Genomic DNA, 24,342 nt, shown 5'->3' with positions numbered 1-24,342 from the left:
AGGCGCGGCGCCGCCGTGGGCCCGGCGGGAGGGCTGGGGCAGCAGCGGAGCCCGCGGTGAGTGCCGGCCCGGGGCTGGCGGTGCGGAGCGGTACCGAGCGGAGCGGTGCGGGGCGGGCGGCGCGCACGGGCCGGGCAGCGGGCGGGGGCGGTGCGGGCCGGGCCGCGCGGGCGGTGCTGCCCCCGGCGGCGGGGCGGGGCAGCGCAGCGGCTGCCGCGTGGCGGGAGGGGCGGTGCGGCCGGGGCAGCGCGGGGCAGCCGGCGGAGCGGCACCGCCGGTGCGGAGGGCACGGTCCGGCTGAGGAGCGGCGCGGGCCGGGCGGCGGGTGCGGGGCCAGGTGGCCGAGGGGAGCCTCGGTTGTCCCCGCGGGGCTCCGGGGGCCGGTGCCGGCGGCTGCCCGCGGCCGGCGCCCGCCCCTCGCGGCGGCCGGGGAGGCGCGGGGCGGCCCCTTGGCAGCGGCGGTGCCCGGGGCGCCGGCACCCCCACCGCGCTCAGCCCGCGGTTTTATTTATAGCAGGTCTGGTGAGCGGCGGGGCCGGAGCGCTGCTGAGGGAGCCCTGGTGAGCCCGGAGCGCTGCTGGAGCCCGCGGGGATGGCGGTGGCCGGCAGGTGAACAGCGCAGCGCCGCAGCGGGCGCTCGGGGGGCGGGTTGGCTCACAGGTACGTATGCGGCTGCTGCTGCTGCTCAAACGGGCTTTTAATTGCGTGGTTTTTTAAGTTCATCTTTTGTGTATACCGGTGCAGCCAAGGTCACCTTGAGCACGAGCGGGACGCATTTCGGTTCCAGCATTTGAGGTCTCCAGGCTTTTTTTTTTTTTTTTGTATTTATTGGGAGGGCTATATAGTAATTTGCCTGAGGACTAATTTAACTAAGAGGCGGATTGAATGTAACAGCCAGCAAAGATAAAGGGATGAGTTCGGTACTTGGGCTGTGCAAGGGATATGCATGGTCTGCATGGTTATAGCGGCTCGGACTCCAGGTTGTAGTGGGAGCTCGTATTACGTGCCCGTATTACGGGATGGGTTTGTGGCAACTTGGGGAGGGCACTCGGAAAGGCAATAAGGTTGCACTAAAGTTTTAGGTCTTGCTGTTGCAGATGTTAGCTTAGCATTCTGGGTTGGAGCAATCTCTTTCCTGATGGCCCACAGCTTGGCCATGATTGAAGTTTCCTTGCAGTGACAGATGTAAGAGGAGGTTTTGACTCTTTAAAATGCTGGGATTCTTATTTCAGTGGCTCTCAAAAACAAAGCAGTTTAATTTGTAGTCTTTTGCAAATACACTGTATAACACTAAGTTGTTTTAGTATGTTTGCTTTTCCTTTTTTCTTTGGCCAACGGAGAATTATTTACTGTGCTCATTATATGAGCTACAAAGCTTCCATTTCAAAATAATTAATCAGGTTGAGATTTCCTTACTGCTCTTTAATCCCACAAGACTGAAATGTCACTTAGCAGCAGCATGTTCACATTTAGAGGTGTGATTTTTTATTGAGCACTCCTTCTTCCCAAGGAATTTGCAAACTGGTTTTCTACAGCTAGACCAGACACATAAAATATACTGTGGGATAGGATTAGGTGAGAACATTAATGACAGTTTTTGTAGATCATAGGTGTCCTTGAGAAGCAAATTATGAAAGAGCAAGGTCAGAGTGCAAGAGAATAGTAAACTTATGAAAGTGTCTGACATGCGTATCCTTATGGCTGCAGGGTTTAAACCATGCAGTAAAGAACAGTGGAAAATTACAAGGGGACTAGAGTGTCCTGTTATGGGAAGAGGAGCAGGGAGAGAAAAGCGTGCAAGAAGCTGGTTGGTGTGCTGTGTTTTTGGAAGTCAAATGTGCTGGGGTTTTAGCATGTTAAAATCATGCCAATTTCTAGCTGCAAGGAGGTATCTTCAGAACTGAACTTTTACTGAAGGGTGAAAAAATACCAGTTTGCCAATTTATTGCACTGAAATTTAGGTGTGTGTTTCTGTGCATGCATATAAATATTGAATATACAGATAAAAATAATATATATATATGCACATGTTATTATTTTGCAGTTTGTGATCTTCAGTTCAATTCCTGTGTCATGGATGAAACTGCTTTGTCCCTTGGAACAATAGATGTTTCCTATTTATCCACCTCAGCAGACTGCAGCATCAGTAGATGTAAGCATTCCACTGAAGAGTGGGTAAGTAAAAATTGGGAATGTTACTGGCCCTCTTTATCTTGTTATTTCTTCAACTTGAAGGTGGACTTCTTATTGTTAGGAAGAATGAAGATAAGGTATTATGTCTCTCATGCATGATAAAGTTTGGTTTTGATTTAACTTGAAGCATGAGGGGGAACCAACAGTTCAATTCTGTGCCAAAGAATAATGTTGCTAGAAAAGAAAAATCCTGTCAAACTCTATTGGTAGTCTTACAGTGATCTGGTGTGATGTTCCTAATCATTTTATATAGCAGTAAATGTAGAGAATCCCATTCTGGAGTAGCCAAAGTCAAACAGAAAGTCAAATAGGAAGCTTGTTGCTCCTCTGGGTAATGTAATTTAAAGTGTGCAGGTGAAATGGAGCTTGATGCTGAAGTTGCACAGTCATATAAGCATTGAAGCTGGAGCAGTCCAGGAGGCAGAAAAAATTGGTGGATATAAATAAGGAGCCTATTAAAAGTCTGTGTCCTCCATTGAGTGAGTCTTGGGATTTGGAGGGGACAAAGGAGACAGCAGAGTGGTCTGGGTGGAGCCCAGAGAGCCACATGGGGACTGGGGTGGTGGTAGATGGTTTAGCAGCATAGGTCAGGAGGGATTAGACATGGATCTGGAGAGGAGGAGCTTGAACTTGATACAGAAGAAGAATTGGAAATGTGGTCAGGGTTGAGGGAAAGGGCAGATGTCTTGGCAGCTGGGATTTCTATCTAGCTAGATCTAAGTTCCATGGAACAGCAAGCTGCAGTAACCAGGAGGGCTGTGAGAAAGTGGAATAAGGGCAGGCAAGTCAGAAGAGATAGAAAAGATGTTTTGTAAGAAAATGCTGGTGAGCTATGTCAGGGGTTGAAGGCAAGCAGGAGGAAGATGACATGGTTAGAAAGTTGGTTTGTTCTGGAGTTGGCATTAAAGGAGGTGGTAGAGAAGGGATTATGGCAGGCTTAGCATCTTGATACTTGTTTATTTCAGATGGAAGAGTTAGTCTTGGAATATTTGCCAGTTTGTGCTGCTTGCCAAATATGATACATGCACAATTTAGTTTTTAAGCATCTTCAGCATTGCTTTTGACTTTCTGGGAGTTTCTCACTGGGCTGAGTATGTGATGATCTGCATTTGTGTCTTCAGTCTTGGTTCTACCCTATTGCTCTGCCAGTTACAAGTTCTGTTTTAAACAACGTTTTAGTTTGGTTTGTTTCTGTAACTTCTCTTTTAATACTGGAAGTAACTTTCTTCTCAATAAAATATGTGGTTTAAAAATGGCAACCCAGTTCTCATTCTTAGGCAAGCAATAATTCAGTAGACATTAAAGGAAATAACCAGGGTCTTTGGAAATATACTTAACTAGAATTTTTGCATTATGTCCTAACATAGAGAATGAGTTCTGTGAATGCAGTCACTCTGGATTTTTTTTGTTCTGTAATCTTCAGATAGACAGTGTAACTTTGGAGAAGGCACAGGAGCTCCTTTTTCATATCACTCTGCTTGAAATTGCTGCAAGTGCCTACAGAGTCTATGGACTTGATATTTTTGGTACATTGAGTCTTCTTGCAGCTTTACAGGGTGATATTGAGTTGAACTTTAAAATACATTGTTCAAATTGCAAGCACCTTTACATTCTTGAGAATGTAGTGTACTGTCAATTTCTTTCAGTTTTCTCAGCTGGCAGTTTCTTTGGTGTTTCTTAATTACAGTTATCATTCCTTTTAAAATTTTGTGTGTCAACCCATGCATCAGTGCTTACATAAGTACAACACTGAGATTTTGCTTTTATTTTTTTAAATTTTAGAGAAATGTTGGAAAAAAATTATACTTTACATAATTGAGGAGTAATTTTTTGTTGTGTCTGGCAGCTCCTCTCCCTCAAATCTTTCCCATACACAGCAGAACACACATTTCTGCGTGTTTACACAGTGGTCTTTGTTCTGCAGGGAGAGTGTAACTCTCGTCCCACTCTGTTCCGATCTGCCACTTTAAGATGGAAGGAGGCCCTGCTGAGCAGGAAAAGGCCGTTTGTGGGACGATGTTGCTATGTATGCACTCCCCAGAGCCGGGTAAGGAGATTATGGCATGGATTATGTTTGACAATAATGCATAGTTGCAGCGAAATGAAGTTGCAGTAGTTTCCTTACTTTCAGAATTAAGGTCACAATGTTTTCTACTTCATGAGGTGCTATAGTTTTTCTCTGTTGTTTTCAATCTTTTCACTGTGGTTACATTTCATCTGTAACCTGTCATGGAATTAAAGGATGGCACACACCTGGTTTGATGCTTAGTCTCCCACCTCTCAGTGCAGACTTACTCCTTGCATAAAACTCTCCTGCTTCTCAGAATTACTACTAGAAAATGGGATAGCAAAATTATCTGGTGTGTTAGATTAATAATGGGAATTTGGACCAAATAAAAGTGTGAAGGTTTGCTTTTAGGGCACTTTAATTCTCTATCCACAGAATAAGTGCAGTTTGGAAGCTAAGCAGTATGCTTCCTTTCCAACTTGCTTAGTCCTGCACTTGAGAAAACAAGTTAATTTTCTACACCTGGCTGAATTTCTGCACCTGTCTCTTTGCCCAGCCTGGAAACAAGGACTGCCAGTTGTGATAATGGGGATATTTGTCTCCTGGGAACAGTGTCAGGATGGTGGCTCTGGAGAGGTTGTGCAAGCTGATTTAAAATGCCAACTTTATTGAACGGCATTGGGCAGGCTTTCTGTAAGCTCAAGATGCAAAATGCTGATAAATGGCACAATACAGTTTGCAACCAGTTCATCATGTAATTTGACTGTATGTACACCCTGAGCTTTAGATTGCACTCAGTTACACCTTCATTGGCTAGGCTAGAGGGAAAATTTGCTTCCTTCTTTGACCAAAGACAAGTTATTTCACTCTGTTCCTCTGCCAGAACAGAAAAGTGCAGCAATGACATATAAATGTGATATAGAAATCCAAATGTACTTTGAAGGCTGTGTATGATCTGGCCAAAAAGACAAACAATTAGATAAACTGAGACTACTTCAAAAAGACAAGTGTTTTGATTTAGAAAAAGGTGTGTGTGAATCCTCAGCTTAGGGCTTTATGCATTTAGTAATTAGCCTGTTCCTCTCAAACTGGGAATTATGCTTTAAAAATAAAAAACTTGTTCTGTATTTTGTCCACTTAATAAGGGACTAATTAACTGTCCTGAGATCCCACTTAAGAAAGGAGCATGACCCGTTAAGCCCTTTGTTCCTTTCTGCTGTAAGGGAAAAAATACCATCCTTGCACAGACAGTAACAAAGATAATCATCTCATTAGATTCCACATACTTTTTTTGGAACTGTCTTTTTCATTATTTTTCTTAAGGAAAATAAATTAATGAAGCAAATTTCCTTAAGTGTGCTGTCCATACTAACAACTTGCCAATGCTGAGAGTGGAAAGTCTTGCTTCTCCCTCTCATTTTCCTTCCTCCTCTCCTGTGGGCTGATCAAGTTCACTAACCAAGCAGAAAACTACCTGCTTTATTAATTTAGACTGTCTATCTTAGTTTTTTGTCTTGTCTGCATGGGATGTTAAAGGGTGTAATGAATGCTAGAGGTGCTCTAAGTTAGGAGGTGAGACGTAGAGATCAGCAGGAAAGGCCAGGATGTGGTGGTGGGAGCTGGGCTTCTTCTTTGTGCCAGCAGGGACATCCTGCATTGGCTCAGTTGGTTTCACAGAACCACGTGCTCTGCCTGACACAGGACTGGAGAGGAGTTAAATAAGGAAAAGTTTAAGTGTAACAGTACTGCTGGAGGATGTTTCACAGTGAGGTTTAACCTGACACTTGGAGCACTGCTATGGACAGGTATAGACTGGCATTCGGTGGTACTGTACTTTGTTGTGATTGTTTGGGAGACCTAGAACAAGTCATCTTCTCTTTGCCAGAACACAGCTTATCACATCCACAAAAAGTCACCAGTGTGTAGTCAAAGAAATTAGCATAACATGGAAGTTTCCTCTTAAGGCCTCAGAGCAACAATTGTTTGATTGTACAGCATACTTGTACTTTAGCAGGGAGCAGAAGACTCTGCTCTCACTGTAGCTCATAACTTCTCCCTGATTTGCAAATGACATAGGACAGTCATATATTTTAATTTTGTGGTAAATGGTGTGTCCTAAACAAAATACAAAGAAGTGACTCTTACCTGACTTCCATTGCAGAATTGGTGGTGAGGCTGTTTTTGCAGCTCTGCTGTTGCTGGTGACCATCTTTATCTTTGCTGTCCTTTTTTTTTTTTTTTTTTTCTTTGGCATGTACAATTCCAGTCGTTTTAGCTGTAGTTCACTGCTGGCAAGGTACCAGTTTTATCATTATATATAATTTGGGTAGAAAGAAATCAGCCTGTTGGCCAAGGTATTCACTTGGACTATGGAAGAGTTAAATGTTATGATGAATGTAACAGACAAAGCTATTTATATGAAATAGTCCATCAATCTTTTTTTTCTTGGTTTTACAGGATAACTTCTTCAATTCTAGTATTCCTTCTTTGGGTCTACGTAATGTCATATATATCAATGAAACACATACCAGGTACTGTAACAAGTGTTTCTTTTACTTTTAAAATTCAGTGTGCTCTGATTTTATGACAGGGAAATGTTTATTATGATCTGGACTGAGCTGATATGTATTGTGGTCCTGAAATGCAGAGATTTGGTGCTGACTTCAGTAACATGCTTGTTAAATCTGGCTGTGTGTATTTGGGAACTGGGCAAAGTCCTTTGGTGTTATAGACAAGGAGTGTAGGGGTCAAACCTGTTTCACAAAAAACCCAGAATTTTTTCACAAAACAGATTCTTCCTCCTTTCATGCAAGTGGCAACAGCATCTGTAGCATAATATTGAGGGCACCTGTTTTATTCCCTTATGCAGAATGACTTCAGGCTGCCCTTTAATTTACTGAGTAGATCTGGCTCACAAGTTAGGTGTTGACTATTACCACTTATGGCAATTAACCTGATTATGTCTTATGAATCTGTCTCTTCTCTGTCTCAGTGGCAGAGTGCAGCTTCTGAAAAGTGTGGTATAAATGAAAAAAGTCTAAAACATGAAGATGGATCTTTGTGCTGTTGGAATCATATGTTGTGTTCTGGGATGAAGATACTGGAAATTGCACAAAAATATTCTGTTCTTTGGAAAGTTAATAATGCTTGCTAAGTTGTTCTTAGAGCAATCATTAGCATAAGTAGGTCCTGCAGTGTTTGTTGTAGAGTCAGAGCAAACAAAGAGAGGCCAGCAGCCTGAAAGAAATGAGCCAAAGTGTCTGAGGGAAAGAAAAGCAGCATTGTGTGTGCTTGAGAGGGAGAAAGCTAATGTTAGAAGCTGTTCTTTATTAAATTTGTATTAATTATGGGTTTTTTAAGAGTTCAGTTTGTAGTTTAGAATGCAGAAAAATAACAGAAATACTGTTTAACTTTTTAAAAATCGTTTTCGAAAGTCTAAGGCTTGAATGGTTTTGAATGGTCAAAGTTACTTGAATTAGAAATATTAGAAGAAAAAAATATGGGTTAATGAATTATTCTGAAATAAACACATCTAGCTCAGAATAGTGAGAAACGTAGTGTCATTATAATGTGAAAATGTACAATTTTAATGAACTTCTGATGTCTCATGGGGCCACACAGTCAAAGTTTCCTGGCTTTAGAAAGCAAGAGGGGTTCTCTTTAACTGCCAGCATGCTGTAACTGTACTGACAGCCTTTATCTGAGGTACAACTGCCAGTTTTAAATGTCTCTTGACTGGTCCATTCTATGTCATTTTTGTCTTTTCTTATTGCTACATGATCAGAACCCAGATTTTTCCAATTAAACTACATTATGTCTAAGCTGTAAAATGAATGTAGAAGCTTTCGTACCTTGACAGGTCCCTGCAATAGCTGTGTGCTGTTCTGATATGTTCATAGTTACCAAAAAATATTGTTGTCAGAAAGCATATACTTTCCTTTGCTTTCTAGAAAAATCAGTAAGGCTCTCAAACTTTAAAGAGAAGAGGGATAAAAGAAAAAAGCAATTAAAAAAGGGTCACCAGTCTTCTTCTGTGACAGCACGAATAGCTGGTCTAAAAATTTGTGTGATCATTCCATGCCACTCTGTGCCCATGGCTCATGCATGAGCACCCATCTTAATTACAGTTCACTCTAGGGCTTTGGCCTTTTGCAGTGTAAAAGTTCTGTCTCATCTTTCCTTGCTGTTTTGAACACATGTATAAATTTACTGAAGTGTGGTGGGGAGGTTTAACAGCCAAGATCAGTAACTCGAGTGATGACAGCGGGTGAGACACTGGCGGGGCTCCAGCATGGAAACCACCATGAGCTTTGTCACCCACGGTTCAGCCTGGGACACTCCCTGCAGCAGCAGCCAGGCATTGCACCAGCAGACCTCAGGACAGGAGTTTTGCATAATGCATACTGCTCTGGGCTTGGAAATTGCCAGAATTTAATTTTTCATCCAGCTGTTAATTCTGCCCCATCACATCAGCTCTGCTGCTTGGGGGTCCCAGGTGTTGGGTTTGTGTAAGTGGTGGCTTGTCCACTGCTGGCCTGGTAAATGAGGGAGGTGAGGAGAGAAATAGTGATGAATATCCCCTGTGGGGGAAAGGGTGTAAGCCATTCCTGTGTCACAGGCATCTTCTGTGATGTTTGAATTCCAAATAACATTTTCTCAGGTGATTTCTGCTTGTATGATTGAGAGAGTAGAGGACAGGGTTAATTTAAAAAATGGGACTGTCTCCATAAGTTACCTTAAACACTTGAATTTGTAGTGAGATTTAGTAATAATTTTGTGGTTATACACTTGCTAAAACTTTACTAGGAGAAGGAATGGAGAAGACACATAGGACTGGGTGTTTGGAGACACTGTAAAGGAAGAAAAGCTAACTAAAAAAGTGGATTTAGTTTTGATGGCTAATGCAAACATATTTTCAAAAGTGTTTGTGAGAGTTTACCCTGTGCTTACGTGAGCAGCTTTCCCAAGAGGACTTGGTGTTCCTTGAAGAAGGAACTTGGTGTTCCTTGACAAACCTCTTAGCTGGGCATTTACTTTCCTTGGTGGAAAGGGGCAAAAAATTGGAAATTCACACTATCGCTTCTTTTGGCCTCTGTGAGCTGGCGAGTTGGTTCCAGGGGACAGACAAAATGTATATGCTGGTTTGATCACTGTACTCCTGTGATTCTGTGGGTGTTTCAAGGCCAGTGTCACCCTGAGTTGAAGGGGTGCAGATGTTGGTTCTGATGTTTTGTGCTATTCATCAGTTGTTTTGTCTATAACATGAAGATATTGGCAATTTACTGGATGATACAGAAGCTTTTAGAGAGCCATTTATAAAATTTTACTTACTTTTGCTTCTTAATTGTATTTTTAGTTGTTTTTAATGCTGTTGTTTGTGGAAGCAAAATATTTTGAGGATCACACTGAAATACCATTCATATTTTTGTAGGTACAGAGGGTGGCTTGCGAGACGCTTTTGCTACGTGCTTTTTGTGCAAGAGAGGGATGTTCATAAGGGTATGTTTGCCAAGAATCTGACAGAAAATGTGCTGAATAGCAGCAGGTAAGATAACACAAAATTAATTATTTTAAAAATTTCTACTACATTAAAATATGCCTTAATTTAAAAACTGAAAATTTTGAAAATCAGACTAATTAAAATACTAGTAGATGGAGTATCTTTAGCACAGCTTTCAATTTCTGTTGGAATAGTAAAAGAGGGGAGTTTAAGGATTACAGTCTCTAAATGAATGGTGTGTGGTGGGGGAACAGCAGACAGTACACAGAAAAATAAATTGATACAAGAGAGCTCTTCAAACTTCTGTTTATCTAATTCATGCAAGTCATTACCACTGAAGTCATACAGCAGTCATCAGAAATTGTCAGTATTTCAGATAATAGGAAAGCAGCATTTTGGAGTTTGCCAAGTGTACACCTGGAGAGTGCAGCAAAAAATGGAAAAAGGCTGTAAAATGGAGTACCCAGTCTTAGTTTTGTGGAGCTTGTTTTCTGTTTCATATGCCTCACTTTAAATGGCATCTTGAGCCCCTGATCAGCTGTTCAGGTGTCAGTTTTCTTTGGACACAAAGAAATTCAACCACCTGCTTGCCCCTTCAGGCCACTTTTGTCAGAGGGCACACACTGCCTACATTAACATTCCTAATTCTCCTGAATTTTTAAAGCTTGAGTCACATCTGAAGATGATAGTGTTGCTTTTGAAAAGTAAAGCAGACTGTGTTGTGCTACAGTCAGGGTATGTTAAAGCCACTTAGTGTCTCTTGGGTATATTTTAAAGGGGGAAAATAGCCCTTATAAAATTTTGTTAGACTTGGTAAAACTGAGAATTCAAGGGCAAAAATAATCTAGAAGTTCAAAATAGCAACTGCATAAATCTGTCTGATGAGGTATGTGAAATTGCTGTGGCAGGAAAAAGAAGGCATTAACAAAAACGAGACTGCACCTGTTCCCCCTGAATTTTTATCTTTATTAAGCATTTCAGAAAATTATCAGTCACTTAATGTTTTAATATTAGTACCTGTGAATTGTGTATGTACTGTTTCATGTAGTCACCTTTGAGCCCATTCAATCATCACTTGCCTCTTAAATTAGAGCTTATAAAGCTGAATCAAGTTTAATGCATTTGGAGTACACAATAGTTTAGTGTGGATGCTTTTTATGTTTGCAAGTTACTCCTGTAATAATATGTAGCTCATTCCTAGCTGTCGTTGTCTGTGTTTTGGACTCTTCTGTTGTGGGACTGTCTTATAATCTTTACTTTTTAATGTTAGAGTCCAGAAGGCCATTGTAGATGAAGCTTCTGAGCCAAGTACTCCAGGCACTTTTGTTCAGGCAGATCCTAAAGCTGTCAACAAAGTGAAGAAAAAAGCTAGGAAAATTCTCCAGGAGATGGTAGCAAATGTGTCACCTGCTTTAATCAGGTAAGAAAAATGTCTCATCAATATTATCAGTGAGTGGAAGAATGGACAAGCTCTTTCTGCATAATACCAGCCAAAATAGTAGTTGTTCTTCATTTTCAGATGCAGCAGAAGTCCTCTGCCTTTACAAGGAATATATTTTATGCTAAGATTACATACAAACTTTTCCTTTTCTCACAAACCTAGTTTTGGTGCTAGGGCTTGGACCAGTATTGGCATCATTTGTTATTTCAGGCTCATATGGGCAAGAACAGCTATCTGCAGCATCACAGACCAAAAGATAATTTTTCCATTCGCCTATTCAATGCTCTAATTTGTAGATATAAATATCCAAGGGAGAGTCTTATATTAGATAAAATCTTCTGCTGTGGTGTCTACATTCACTACTAAGGATGATTTTGTCTCTGTCATGTTCCTAGTTCACAGCCTTCACTGGGGTTGATACAAGATTTGTGTCATAACTGCAGGAGGCTGAAATGTGGCTACTAACCATAGGCAAAACCTTGTTAGCAATTGGATTTTATAGTAATTTTGTTTGAATATAAGTTATCAGATTAACTGCTTTGCCTTTAGTCATACAGAAGCAATATAAAACAGAGGCAGAAATAAATGAAGTTTTTTGAGTTGTGTTTGTTTTCCCTTAGGTTGACTGGCTGGGTGTTACTGAAGTTGTTTAACAGCTTCTTCTGGAATATCCAGATCCACAGAGGTCAAATAGAAATGGTCAAAGCAGCAACAGAGGTAAGGGAGGGTGGGAAAATCCAGTAAGGTAGATTTCTGAAGTAGTTTCTAATATTTACAGCACTTCTCTTTTTGTGAGAGTTCTGCTAAGTCAGTATGAAAAGCAATTGCAGGTAGAACTGTGTTGTATCTGAAGTACAATAAGAGCACTGTGAAATAGCGTTCTTGATTAAATATATGCTCCTAGAGTTGTGTAACCTAAAATACTATGTGAACTCTGAGTTTACCTTTGATTCAGGATCAAATTTTAACTATTAGGCTGAATGATTAGCTCAGATGACCTTGCATCCAACATCATTTCCACTTTTTGAGCTGAGGCAACCTGCAATAAATTAGTGGATCTAGTCAGAATTTTTTACTTTTACTTTTGATTTGGAATAAAAACTTTTAAGAAAAATCTTTTCCCATTTCTTACTAGCAATCTGTTTCCAGTTTCTCAGTATTTATTGAAATTGGTCAACCAACCTCCTGAATGCTACCATTTTCTTTATACTCAAATGAGTTAACTTGTCTTGCAGGACTTACCTTAGCAATATTGATTAGATAAATAAAACAAATAAAAAAGTTCCTGTTCTTTTCTGTTTTTTTTTTTTTTTTTTTTTTTAATATTGTGTTTGGGGAACCCACTAGTCATAAATCTTTGCTAATATCTAATAGAAATACCAGTACTTTGGTGTCAGTGAGGATTTTCCACATCACTTTGTTTGATTAGTGTCTCAGCACTGTGAGTCTGAAGAAACTGAGAGTATTTGTATCCATTATATTAACAATGATTACATTGTTAATGTAATGGATACAGTTGAAAACTACAGTCCATGAAAACTAATACTAAAGACAAGTTGACTAAAATGTTCTCATTGTCCCAGCTGAAGGAAAACCAGAAGTATGCAAACTCTTATTATGGTAACTGGAAAATAACATCAGTTTAGGTAAGATGATGCTAGCAATCTCAACAGTGGATTTAAGAAAAGGAGTAATATTCCATGTTTCTTACCAACTGATTTGTTTACTGTTTCCTCTCCCCACCATAGATGAATTTGCCTCTCATCTTTTTGCCTGTTCACAAATCCCACATTGACTATCTGCTGCTTACATTCATTCTTTTCTGCCATAACATCAAAGCACCCTACATTGCTGCAGGAAACAATCTCAACATCCCCATCTTCAGGTAATAACCTCTCCTTGTTTGAAATAAGACTGAGGTGGTGGGATCTGATCTATTGCACAAAATGTCTTAAGTGTAAAATTATCTGACTTACTGGGCCATCATGTAGAACTTCTTTGGTTCCTATGACATGTTCAGAGAGGGAGCATCACAACATCCTTCTGAGAAGCTCTGTTACAACCTTAGGGTAAGGAGAAAGGATATTCCTTTTTTGGAGTTTTAAAGTGGTTAGATGACAAAGGAAAGATGATATGGGAGAAGGAGTTGTGAATGGACAGCTCTTGATGCAGTTTAGTGAGCTGGCTAACGAGCAGCAACAGTACTAGTTGAATAATACTTTGTGGAAAATTCTTCCACTTGAGTCTGTGTTTAAATTATATTTCTGGTGGCTCAAAAGCCTGAGATATTTTAGGTAATATTTTGCCACTGAGACAGAATTTGGGCATATTTGGTATCTAAAGAATGACTGGATATTATAGGAAATTATGAGGAAAGAAAGGTAATTCCTTGACTTCAAGAGTGTTTTAGACCCTGTAGGTGCTGGTCTGTAATAATCCCAGTGAAAAAGGTATTAATATAAATGAGCAATTGAAATGCTAGTTCTTAGTGCCAACAGAATAAAGAAAGGTTAGCATAGATAATCTAACATTACTTTAGGCACTGGGCACCCTGCAGCATTCAGCAGGCCCATGATCCACACATAGCATCCTGTCTGCAGAAAGGTGTACTACTCCTCTTTGGTCTTTTGAGCCAGTATAGGATTTTTTTTCAAGAAAACAGCCCTATTCATCATTGCTTCTGTCAAGCAGAAGGGATGTCCTCATGGGGACTTCTTGCTACACTGTGAGATAAATGCAGGACCATGCACGTGGTGTAATTGCTGGTGCCAAGTGGGAGCTGCCTGCAGATTGCTCTGTTAAAATCAGCTGGCTGAGCTGATTCTGCAGCTGAGGGGAGTGTGTGTCACACCACAGGCATGCAGGCTGTGCAGTCTGTGCAGCGCAGCGTGGACTGGGGCCAGCTCAGGTGAACTCTTACATGGGTCACCAACATCTCAGTGTGCAAGAATCTTCTGGTCAGTGACCTGTCAGGGCAGTGAAGCAAGACAGTGCAAAGAAGCCAGTTCATAAGTAAAATAGAGAAATATTTGTGTAGTCCCATCATGTGCAAGTAGTGCAGTACACTTTAGTCTTTAAGAATTTTAGTTACTTGAATCCCTGTTGTGTGCAAGAAGTTGTTTGTTGGAGATGTAGTAGTTTCCTGCAAGCTGAAATCAATGAGTGTAATCCTTCTTTGGTGTGCAGCACATTGATCCGCAAGCTGGGAGGATTTTTCATTCGTCGGAAGTTGGATCAGAACCCTGACGGTCGTAAGGATTTCCTGTACAGAGCTTTGCTCTATGTGGTGTGTATTTCTTGTCTTTTTTTCTGTAGGTAGCATTTCACCTGGCTAGCAAGTGGGAAAAGTGGGTTCCATCACTCTGGAGATGTATTTATTGCTTTAAATTTGTCTCAAGTTTTATGCTGTAAAAGGGGATTCATTTTTGTATGAAGGTTTGAATTTATAGAATAAAGAAAACTGCATGCTCAGCTCTTTTGAGGATGAGCAGATATCCACCTTGCATAATCCTTATTAAAGAATGTGGAATTAATGCTCTCTGAGTTAACTTATGCTTGTTTCACTGATGTCTTTTGTTGTGAAGCATCTCTACACTGATTCACTTAGCACAATGGAAGTCTGTTCCTGATGGGCTGATGTAATCCTTTGTGCCATTCAGTGTAGTAGCTGTATTTGCATCTTGGAAGATGGGATGTGCTGGGGAACCAGAAGGAAAGATGAATGTGAATCAACTGCATCAGCCATTGCTAGAAATGCTGTTTGAACAAATGTCATTATACTGCTTGTATATTCATGCAAATTCAGTTGCACATAGGTCTGGGCTTGTGTAAGGCATAAATTACTGGGTTTTTTTTCCACATGTTATTATATATATGTATACCAATATCATATTGGATATGATACTATTTTTCTCTTTTCCAATCTTTTTGTGTTCAGCACATAGAAGAACTGTTGAGACAGCAGCAGTTTCTAGAAATATTCTTGGAAGGGACGCGGTCTCGAAGTGGCAAGACATCTGGAGCTAGAGCGGGGCTGCTGTCGGTGGTGGTGGATGCTCTCTTCTCAAATGCTACCCCTGATGTCCTCATTATACCTGTGGGAATCTCCTATGATCGCATCATTGAGGGTCACTATAACAGTGAGCAGCTGGTAAGAGCAATCAAACAACTTGCTTTGCCTAGGGGATTTTCTGCTTATGTGCAGGAAAATGTGTTACATAGTTTAAGTGTAGTGTGCTAGTCCTCTGTTCATGGACTCAGGGTTTGTGTTCAGCCATGAATCACAAAATGGCTCTGACAGGGAGTGCTGAGGTACAGGTGATACACTTCTAAATGCAAATTCATGACATGACAAGTAATATGTTCAAGGGGATATCTGCAGAGAAAAATAGTTCTCTAGATGTACTTGAATTTATAAGGTGTGTCAAAAGCTTTGGGCTTGCTTTGTCTGCTGTTGCATGCATTTTAATTTTAAACATGACCTTTTAATTGCAAAGTGGAAGAAAAGCAAAACAACCACCTATGTTTTCTAGGGCAAGCCTAAGAAGAATGAAAGTCTTTGGAGTATAGCTAGAGGAGTCTTCAGAATGCTGCGGAAGAATTATGGATGTGTCAGAGTAGATTTTGCACAACCATTTTCCTTAAGAGTAAGTTTGATATCTTGAAGTTCTTCTTGAATATTTGACATTTTTGGTATTTCAATAGTGGGACACATTTATTTTGATTTCCTTATTGTGAGTTATCATCACTAGCATTATCTGCTGCAGTCCATTCTGGCAGGACAAAAGCATCCCAATACAAAAGTATTGATGAGTGTTTGGACTTAATGCATCTGTATTAAGCTGAAATAGTCTCAGTGTTGATATATTAGTTTTGAAACAGTCTAAGTATTCTTACTGGTGGGGTTATTTGTTTGCTTAATAAGTGATCTGTAAAATGTTCCTTGTACTATCTAGTAATTCTTCACATTTGGAGTTGAACAACATTTGGAGTTGAAGGAAGCTGAATACTGTTTTCCAGTGTAATTTAATGACATCTGCAATGGTTGAGGAAGGGCATTTATCTCACTGGAGTTTTAAAACTGCTAAGCAAATTAGTAGCTATAAAAGTGTCATGGGTAATATATCACGAAAATATGTATATTCTTTGAAAGTCATCAATCATTATTACTTCACAACTGTTATGTACAGCACTTCACTGTAGCTGTTCTGTAGTTTCTCAGGTAATGGGGTATTGTGGCAGTATCTGCCTTTACTCTAAATTTTCTCAGATCTCTTTGCAGAATCTGCTGGTACTAATCTCTATTTCACTAATCTGTATTCTGCCACAGTATACCTTATTTTTAGTGTGACTTTAATAAGATTAAGCTCTGCAACAGCAACTTACTAGAACATTATTCAAATTAATTAGGTGTTCTTCTTTCTGCCCTACTTCTCTCAGAAAAAGCAGTAGGGTTGGAGAGCTTTGGAGGGTTCAGTTACCACAGCATGAAATTATTGTGGCCGGCTGCACTGCATTATAATTAGTGTAGTAGGGAAAGATACTAATTCACTTCCAAAGGAGAAGGCTTGGGCTATTCTTGGTAGGGAGTTAACAACTCTTCTTGGATCAGTGTAAGGAAAAGAGGGTTATCTGCCCTCTTAATCTAGTGAAATGCTAATCACTCTGTACCTTCCCAGCAGCCTCTGTCAGGTCTCATTTGTACCTGTGTTCCTTATTGTGCTGTAGAATGGTGATAAATTACATAAATCCTTAAAGTGTGCCTTAGCTCACATTTGCAGTAGTGTAACTGTAGTTGTGTCACTGCGGGTTTTTCTAAAGCACTTGAGCTTTGGGGGTTAATTTTGGGCATCTGCAGTTCTATGAGCACAGGCTGGGAAGCAGAAGAGTGTGTGAAAGAGGCTGTGGAAGTCTTTTAAGCAGCTTTCCTGGGAGGGAACTGTTTTCCTGACCAGCAGGTTAAGTGGCTCTTTAGTTTCCCATTCTTTACAGAAACTGAGGGAACACAGTGTCCTGAAAACAGAATAGTGTAAAATTTAACCTATAAGGAGAGGCGTTTGGCTTTTGAGAAATTTGGAATTCAGGAATTCCAAGCATGCAGTACCCTGCCTGCTTCCTGGGGGCTTTAGTTTGTGTCTTGCAACTGGAGTTTTGTACAGCAGTGTTTCTCCTTAGAAGTTCTCTCTCATGGTGTGTGAGGAAGGCAGGAGTAAGCAATAATTACAGTCTCCATGCTGGTTCTAAATGGGTGCTAGGTTTTGTTCTCATTCATGTTAATGAGGCAGTTCTCATTAATTTAATCGTGGAACTCATCTCAAAGGAGTTGTTCACAGCAGGGTGCTGACAGAGGTTATGTGTTGTTTTCATTGCAAGTTTTTTTATGAAGTACAGATTCCTTGCTGTAAATCTACTTTTTGCATAAAATAAGTAAAAAGTGAATAAGCTGTTGAAAACTTCTAATATCCCTGACCTTATTACTCCTTTCTTAGTGTGAGCTATTTTTAATCAGTTGCATTTTTGAATAATTGCCTTTTTCCTGTAATAGCAGTATCAGTTGAATGCATGAATAAGGTGGAAAAAGTACAAAAAATAATGAGCCTTTTTTTAACAGGAATATGTAAACAGCCAAAGCCAAAAACCTGTGCCTGCTCCTTTTTCTTTGGAACAAGCTTTGTTACCAGCTATACTTCCATCAAGGTAGAGATTTGTTTGGGGTGTTGTTGAAAGGGAGGACAGATTGGGATTTGTTTGTTTGTTTATCTTTTTAGTGTTCTGCATTACATTCCAAGCTGTGCTTGAACTCCCCATGGATAATCTAATTGTTTATAGAAAAGTGCAAAACTTAGGCAATTCTGACTGCAATTTATTATAAGAGTTACATTCTTCCTGATGAGCTCTGTTCAAATAAATTCAGGTAGACTTTTTCCCTTTTTTTTTTTTTTTAGTAACCTGTTGATTTGTTTATAAATTTTATGGAATCATTTAGAGGGGAAAATGCCATGCTTAGGGAAAAGTAAAGGATTTGTTTTTTAACCTCACAAACATTTCACAAGGTTTTGGAATAATTCCAAAGCAAATAGGACCTATGAGTGAGTGCTCCTTGTTTTCAAGGAGGTAACTCTCAGAACTGCAGCACTGCTCAGGGGTTAGTTCTGCATTTGTTAGATAGACATTTTAGCTGTTTTTCTTCAGGAGTTATACAAACCTGTGTGGTCCTGGTGGGGGCAAAGTCAGTTCTGTACCTTTAAAAAGTTGTAAGTCCATACAAAGGACCATTTCTAATTTGTAGAGAAACTGGGCTCTGTCTTTCAGGCAAATTTGTTTTTTCTACTGTTCTCCATAATTGTTGAAGGAAAAAGAGCAATTGGTGTTACAGCAAAGTCATGAGTAGTCATAGAAAAAGCTTGCAACTTTTCTTCTGGTAGTCTTATCATGGATTGTTGTTCAGTGCAAAGAAATAATCAGGAAAAGCTGGTAGAGCTTTTTGCTGATAACATTTTCTGCCCTCACCAGACTGTAGTGGTATTTTGTGCTGTAGTTAATGCTAAGCGTACATTAAAAAAATCAGTTTATATTTTTTTACATTTTGATCAGAATCCAAATGTCATCATGTTAATTTTTATTGCATATCCAGACCTAATGATACTGTGGATGAAGGGGCAGAAGCCTCGCTGCCCAACTCCAGGGATATCACCAGTGAACCCTTCAGAAGAGAGCTGATATCCAACTTGGCTGAGCACATTCTCTTCAGTAAGTGTTGAAGAGGATCACAGAATCATAGGGTGATGAGGATAGGAAGGAACCTTAAAGATCATCTCATTTCAACCCCCCCTGCCATGGGCAGTGACACCTTCCACTGGAGCAGGTTGCTGTCAGCTGCTTGTTTGGTTTTGCTGAGAGCATGAATTTTGTGTGGTAGTGTCACACTTCCTTATTGTCTCCATCCAGGTGATCATTTCATGACTTACATAATCTTGACAGTTGTCCATCCTTTGTCTCCCTCCATTCTCTTCAAAGTTTAATAAACTCTTTTTCTGATCAAATAGAAGATTTTTATTCAGTTTGTTGGACTAGTAGACTAACCTTTCTGTACTTTGAAGTGCTTGATTGATGCATATTGATGCACTCATTGCTTGTCTCTTCCTATAAGAAGCTATTGGAGTATCTTAATGGCATTATTTAAGATCATACATGAGCTCATCTAGCTGCATGGACCAGTGTTGCCAGGTTTTGTAGATTATGTGATGAATGCTTCAGCCAGTAGGTCTGTGGTTTGTGGTACCAGAGGTACACAGGAAGCAGTACTTACCTTAGTAAATATTTAAGCTTTATTTGGCCATCTTAGTCCGAGTTACTTTGATTATTTTAAAGTTGTTTCTAGACGTACATAATACACTTTGTGTTTTATTCAGTGGGTACAGTTCTGTGCCTACATCAATGTGACTTATTTTTTAAATAGTGGGTACTGTGTAATGGTGTTTGGAATGTCTCATATGCTCAGCAAGTTTATCTTGTTCACCTCTAGCTGCTGACAAGTCCTGTGCTGTGATGTCTACCCACATTGTTGCCTGTTTGTTGCTGTACAGACACAGGCAGGTAAGGCTTCTGTGTTGCTTAAATAGCCAAACATGGCTTTGGCCTTGTTAACTTATTAGAAAAAAAAAGTATGGATTTTACTATTACATGATAGTGATTAAAAAGGAAAGATGCATTTAAATTAAAGTGGATTTCAGGTAGTCTGAGTGCTGATATTTTAGTTAGCAGTGGGTGCTTGAACACAAGCCATTATTGATGGGATGATAATAAATGCTCATGTGGAAATAGATCTTTGTAATTCAAAATGTTATCAATTTTTTAAAGATTACATGGCTTTCATTTATTGTATTAGGGTTGTTTTTTAGATCTCAAAACACACTCGCTACTGAATATTCTAGAAACTGTTCCATTAATTTCCAAATTGATTTTACTGTTCCTCAGTACTAAAATACTATATCACAATGGCAGAATGATACTAATGTTTACCTGAAGTCTTGTGCATGAAAGTTGGATGATTTTTTTTTCATCCTACAAGTTTGTTTCGTATTTTTTCTAAAAGTCCTTCAAATCTGAAGCTTTTATTGTACATAAACTGAGAACAAATGGAAAAATATTGGTCACTTGTATAATCCTGCTTGTGGAGGAAGTGTTACCATTCTCATCAGTCCAGTCTTTCCAATTTCCTAAAATAGTGGAATTGAATAAGTGTTTTATAATGTGATCTGACTCCATCTTGGGAGAAAACAAGAAAAGGAGGTGCCTGAGGAAAGATTTTTCCTCATGTTCCACATCAGTTGTTCCATTATGTTAAGTGCAATATTCCTACCTAACTGATCATTCACTTAAAAGCATAGGTAATGGAATCATGGTACTTCTGACATGATCTTGAGGTATCTTGAGGTATTCAGGTCTCTGCAGGCTGTGAAATAAACCAAGAAGCAAAGAAAAACCTTGTATTCCCAAATAGTTCCATGGCTGTAAAATATAATTGCATGTAATTCAAAATATGTCGAACTACTTCATCAAAACCTCACTGAAAATCAGTTTTTCTGATACGACTGTTGTGCTTTGGATTATTAGTTAGTGTATTGTGTTTGATATATACCTGATTATGTGGTTTACTGATAGATTCCTGTGCAGAAATATCGTTTAACTCTCTGATTCTGTGTTTATTTGTAGGGAACTGATCTTTCCAGACTGGTAGAAGACTTCTTCTCTATGAAGGAGGAGGTCCTAGCCCGTGACTTTGACTTGGGATTTTCAGGGAACTCAGATGATGTTGTCATGCATGCCATCCACTTGTTGGGGAACTGTGTAAATATCACAAACACGAGCAGAAACAATGAGTTCTTCGTCACTCCCAGCATCACAATACCTGCTGTCTTTGAGCTCAACTTCTACAGCAATGGAATACTTCATGTATTCATTAAAGAGGCTGTTATTGGTATGTTTTGGGGTTTTTCAGGGAAAGACTTTCATGTAACCCTTGAAGTCAGAGAATCTGTACAAAAATCCCCATCAGTTCCTCGTGTTATTTCCTTTAATACAAATTTTCACTTCCTGTTTCAACTCATGTTTACCTTAACAAACAGTTTTAAAGCAAACTTGTATTTTGTTTGAGGAACGTTCCCATTGTTTTTTCCCCTCATCCTTTATCTTTCTTGGAAGTATTTGTGTATGGGTCACTGCTATAGGCAAGGCACTCTCAGAGTGCTGAGCCAACATGGCAAAACCTCTGTTTTGGTGAGCAGTATTTTAATGAGATTTTGTTTTGATCTGACGTTACTGGACGAAACAGAGTGGTTAAGTCTGTCTTTATTCCTGAATGGCATGTGTAATATTTAACTGCTTTTAGCCCCAGAAGTGAATGAAACAGAAGTTTGATGTTTGCTTTGCCATAAAGCTCTTTGGAAAACTAAACTTTGCCTGTGTTTCTTTCTCCTCCAGCCTGCAGTCTTCATGCGATTCAGAGCAGGAGGTACAGAAATGGTACCAGTGGTGCTTCTCCCAGTTTAATCAGTCAAGAGCACCTGGTCAGAAAAGCTGCCAGCTTGTGCTACTTGCTTTCCAATGAATTCTCTGTGTCTTTGGTAAGTAATTGCATTAAGTTTCCAGTTTTTGTTCTGATTGCTACTTTTAAATTACACGATGCTTTCTACGAGTGTCACAGCTTTGATCTGTTCACTGTCAGTGCAGTGTGATGGTGATGGGTATCAGTGACTGTCACACTGAGTGCCACCTGCTGCTCCTGCCAGTGCTGAAGTGGGTGATGCTGGGCTGGGCCTGGGACATTTCTGCTGTGCTTTAGGCCTTCCCTAAGCAAGGCAGCATTGAGAAGCCCACCTTGAGTTGTGGGAAGCTGAGAGAGCATCTCTAACTTATTTTGTATCGTTCCTGTCATTAGCTCATCACAGCTGTATTTGCATTCTGCCCAAAATATTCATTTATTTATTTTTTTACCTAAAGAAACAAAAGTCTTTGTGAGTACCCAGCTCCTGTGAGTTTGCACAGGTGGTTGAAATTGTGTTGGGAAGTAAGGCTCCATATTCTAAAGATATCCCTTATTTGCATAGGAGTGCAGTTCTCATGTTGTGCCACACCTGGTACTTAGTGGAAATTTTAAACATGGCCTGACTTCAGTTTTTGTTACAAAACACTGACGAGAGTTGATATTATCTCACTTTTCAGACACTGTATACTTCCAATTTGAGGTGCTAGATGTTATTTTTTCTTATGTGTAGAAGTTACTTAAAATTCTAGAGATTCTTCAATTAGCTCTTACATTTGTACTCATATTTGACTTGTGCATTTTTACAGAAGCATAAGCCAAATTTAGTATTTTTGTCTGGGTAGTAATGTTAGCTCATATGCTAGAGTTCTTTAGTAATATTATCCTTCTGCTTTCAGAGTTAATAATTGATTATTATTTTTTTAACTAAGAAAATATTTCCTAAATTATTATGAATAATGTAAAAGAAGTTGGATTTTTTTATTCCGTTTCAAAACGCATGAGAGAATTTCTTGGAAGTGTAGTTTCCTTTAAATTCCAAATAGGTCACTGCTATGAGTTTCAATAATTTTAATATTATGATGATTTTATTCCAGAACTGTTAACAAACTAAGATTTGGTTAGAGGCTGTTAAAAAGGGAGAATATTTAATGTGGCTTTCTACCAGTGGTAATGCATTTTGGAAAAATCTTGGACATATTTTAAATATGCTATTTCACTTTAATTTTTTTAATGTCTCCAGGATAAACACAAGAGTGGTGCAGTAGGATTATGCTGATAAAAGTTTAAAAGCTTGTGTAAAATAAATAATACTGCTATATCTAAAATATTCATACTGAACAGAGAATGATATTGCTATAATGGGTGTAATGAGTGTGACTTTTTCACTGCATTCTTTTTATGTTGTGCAGCCTTGCCAGGTGATCTATCAAGTTTGCCACGAGTCTGTGGAAAGGCTGATCCAGTATGGCATTCTCCTGGTGGCTGAGGTAAAGTGGCAGAGATGCTGTACTGTACTATGGGTGGTTTATGCTCCTTAGTTGTGAGACTTGTTCTGAGTATATGTTGTTACTGAAAGCTTGTACCACGTGCCCAGGACTGAGACTGCTTCACTCTCTGTTCCTAAGTGTCAGAGAGTTGGGTACAGTCAGCCTGTGATGCTTCATGACTCTGTGTAATTTCATTTTACCAGTAAGGCTATTAAGGAAGACACCTATTTTTGTACTGTCTTGAAACTTGGGATTTATTTTATTATTGGAGCCCTTTCAAATGTAGCATAGCTACGTGGATTTTTTTACTTTGTACTGTACACAAGTCAGGAGTCCAGACCTTTTGTCATTCTTTAATTCCTTTGTATTGATCTCAGAATTACTGTAAACCTCCTCAGCTTGCAGTTCCAGGGCTGTAGGGTGCAGTTTGCCAGAGGTGCACAGTGCAAAGAAAACCTGAGGAGGGGAGGCAGCTGATTCAGCATATATTTGCTTCATAAACTACTTTTTGTGCACAGTAAACAAACCTTGGCACCCAGGAGGAAGCAAGAAAAAAACCTAGTCTTTTTCACCAAATGTCTCTTCTCTCTCCTTTTCTCAGTTCTGCCTATAATTGAGTCTCACCTGCATCCATTAAATGGTGGTTAATAAATGCATTAAGTCAGATGAGATTATAAAAGAAACCTATTGCTTGCCTGGGTTTGGAGTTTTACTTATTGTTTTACCACCTTGTTTTTGAAATTTAAGCAGGATGATCAGGAGGATGTTAGCCCCAGTCTTACAGAGCAGCAGTGGAATAAAAAACTCCCTGAGCCATTATCTTGGAGAAGTGATGAGGAAGATGAAGACAGTGATTTTGGAGAGGAGCAGAGAGATTGCTACCTGAAGGTAATATTTTCCTTGTAATGTTGAACCTTCTTGTGAGAGTTGTAAATTACTTTGCTTATTCAGGACCGGTACTGATACTTTTTTTTGGTGGGGGGTTTTTGTTGGTTTTCAATGTTAGTATTTTTGTACAGTCCCATTTGTCTCCTTCACATGAGGAAAATAGCTAAAGAAACATAAACAGTTTTTACAGGGAGGTGGAGGAGAAATGGGTTAGAGTCCTGAAAACTGATAAAGACTCAAGTACCTTGGCTTTATTCTTCACATGCAGTCTACAAGGGG

General features: G+C 39.6%; 1 protein-coding gene across 3 annotated transcripts in view; it reads left to right on the top strand.

Moving 5' to 3' along the window:
- Positions 1–514: 514 nt before the first annotated feature.
- The window catches only part of GPAM (glycerol-3-phosphate acyltransferase, mitochondrial), a 29,146-nt gene continuing 5,318 nt past the window's right edge, over positions 515–24,342 (top strand). Inside the window, exons 1-18 of one of the 3 annotated variants that reach the window (XM_058029372.1) lie at positions 515–660; positions 2,045–2,152; positions 4,118–4,240; positions 6,659–6,732; positions 9,633–9,746; positions 10,972–11,121; positions 11,763–11,859; positions 12,891–13,027; positions 14,329–14,428; positions 15,080–15,292; positions 15,675–15,788; positions 17,753–17,838; positions 18,776–18,891; positions 19,667–19,737; positions 20,857–21,121; positions 21,625–21,767; positions 23,098–23,175; positions 23,923–24,063. In XM_058029372.1, the coding sequence (XP_057885355.1) occupies positions 2,108–2,152; positions 4,118–4,240; positions 6,659–6,732; positions 9,633–9,746; positions 10,972–11,121; positions 11,763–11,859; positions 12,891–13,027; positions 14,329–14,428; positions 15,080–15,292; positions 15,675–15,788; positions 17,753–17,838; positions 18,776–18,891; positions 19,667–19,737; positions 20,857–21,121; positions 21,625–21,767; positions 23,098–23,175; positions 23,923–24,063 (2,067 nt within the window). In that variant the 5' untranslated portion in view covers positions 515–660; positions 2,045–2,107. Of the gene's footprint in view, positions 661–2,044; positions 2,176–4,117; positions 4,241–6,658; positions 6,733–9,632; positions 9,747–10,971; positions 11,122–11,762; positions 11,860–12,890; positions 13,028–14,328; positions 14,429–15,079; positions 15,293–15,674; positions 15,789–17,752; positions 17,839–18,775; positions 18,892–19,666; positions 19,738–20,856; positions 21,122–21,624; positions 21,768–23,097; positions 23,176–23,922; positions 24,064–24,342 lie in introns of all 3 variants that reach the window. The other 2 variants (XM_058029371.1, XM_058029370.1) reach the window with 2 other exon arrangements.

Source organism: Melospiza georgiana, chromosome 8 (genome assembly GCF_028018845.1).
Source record: "Melospiza georgiana isolate bMelGeo1 chromosome 8, bMelGeo1.pri, whole genome shotgun sequence".
Lineage (NCBI taxonomy): Eukaryota > Metazoa > Chordata > Aves > Passeriformes > Passerellidae > Melospiza > Melospiza georgiana.
This window is presented reverse-complemented; position numbering and strand designations above follow the sequence as displayed.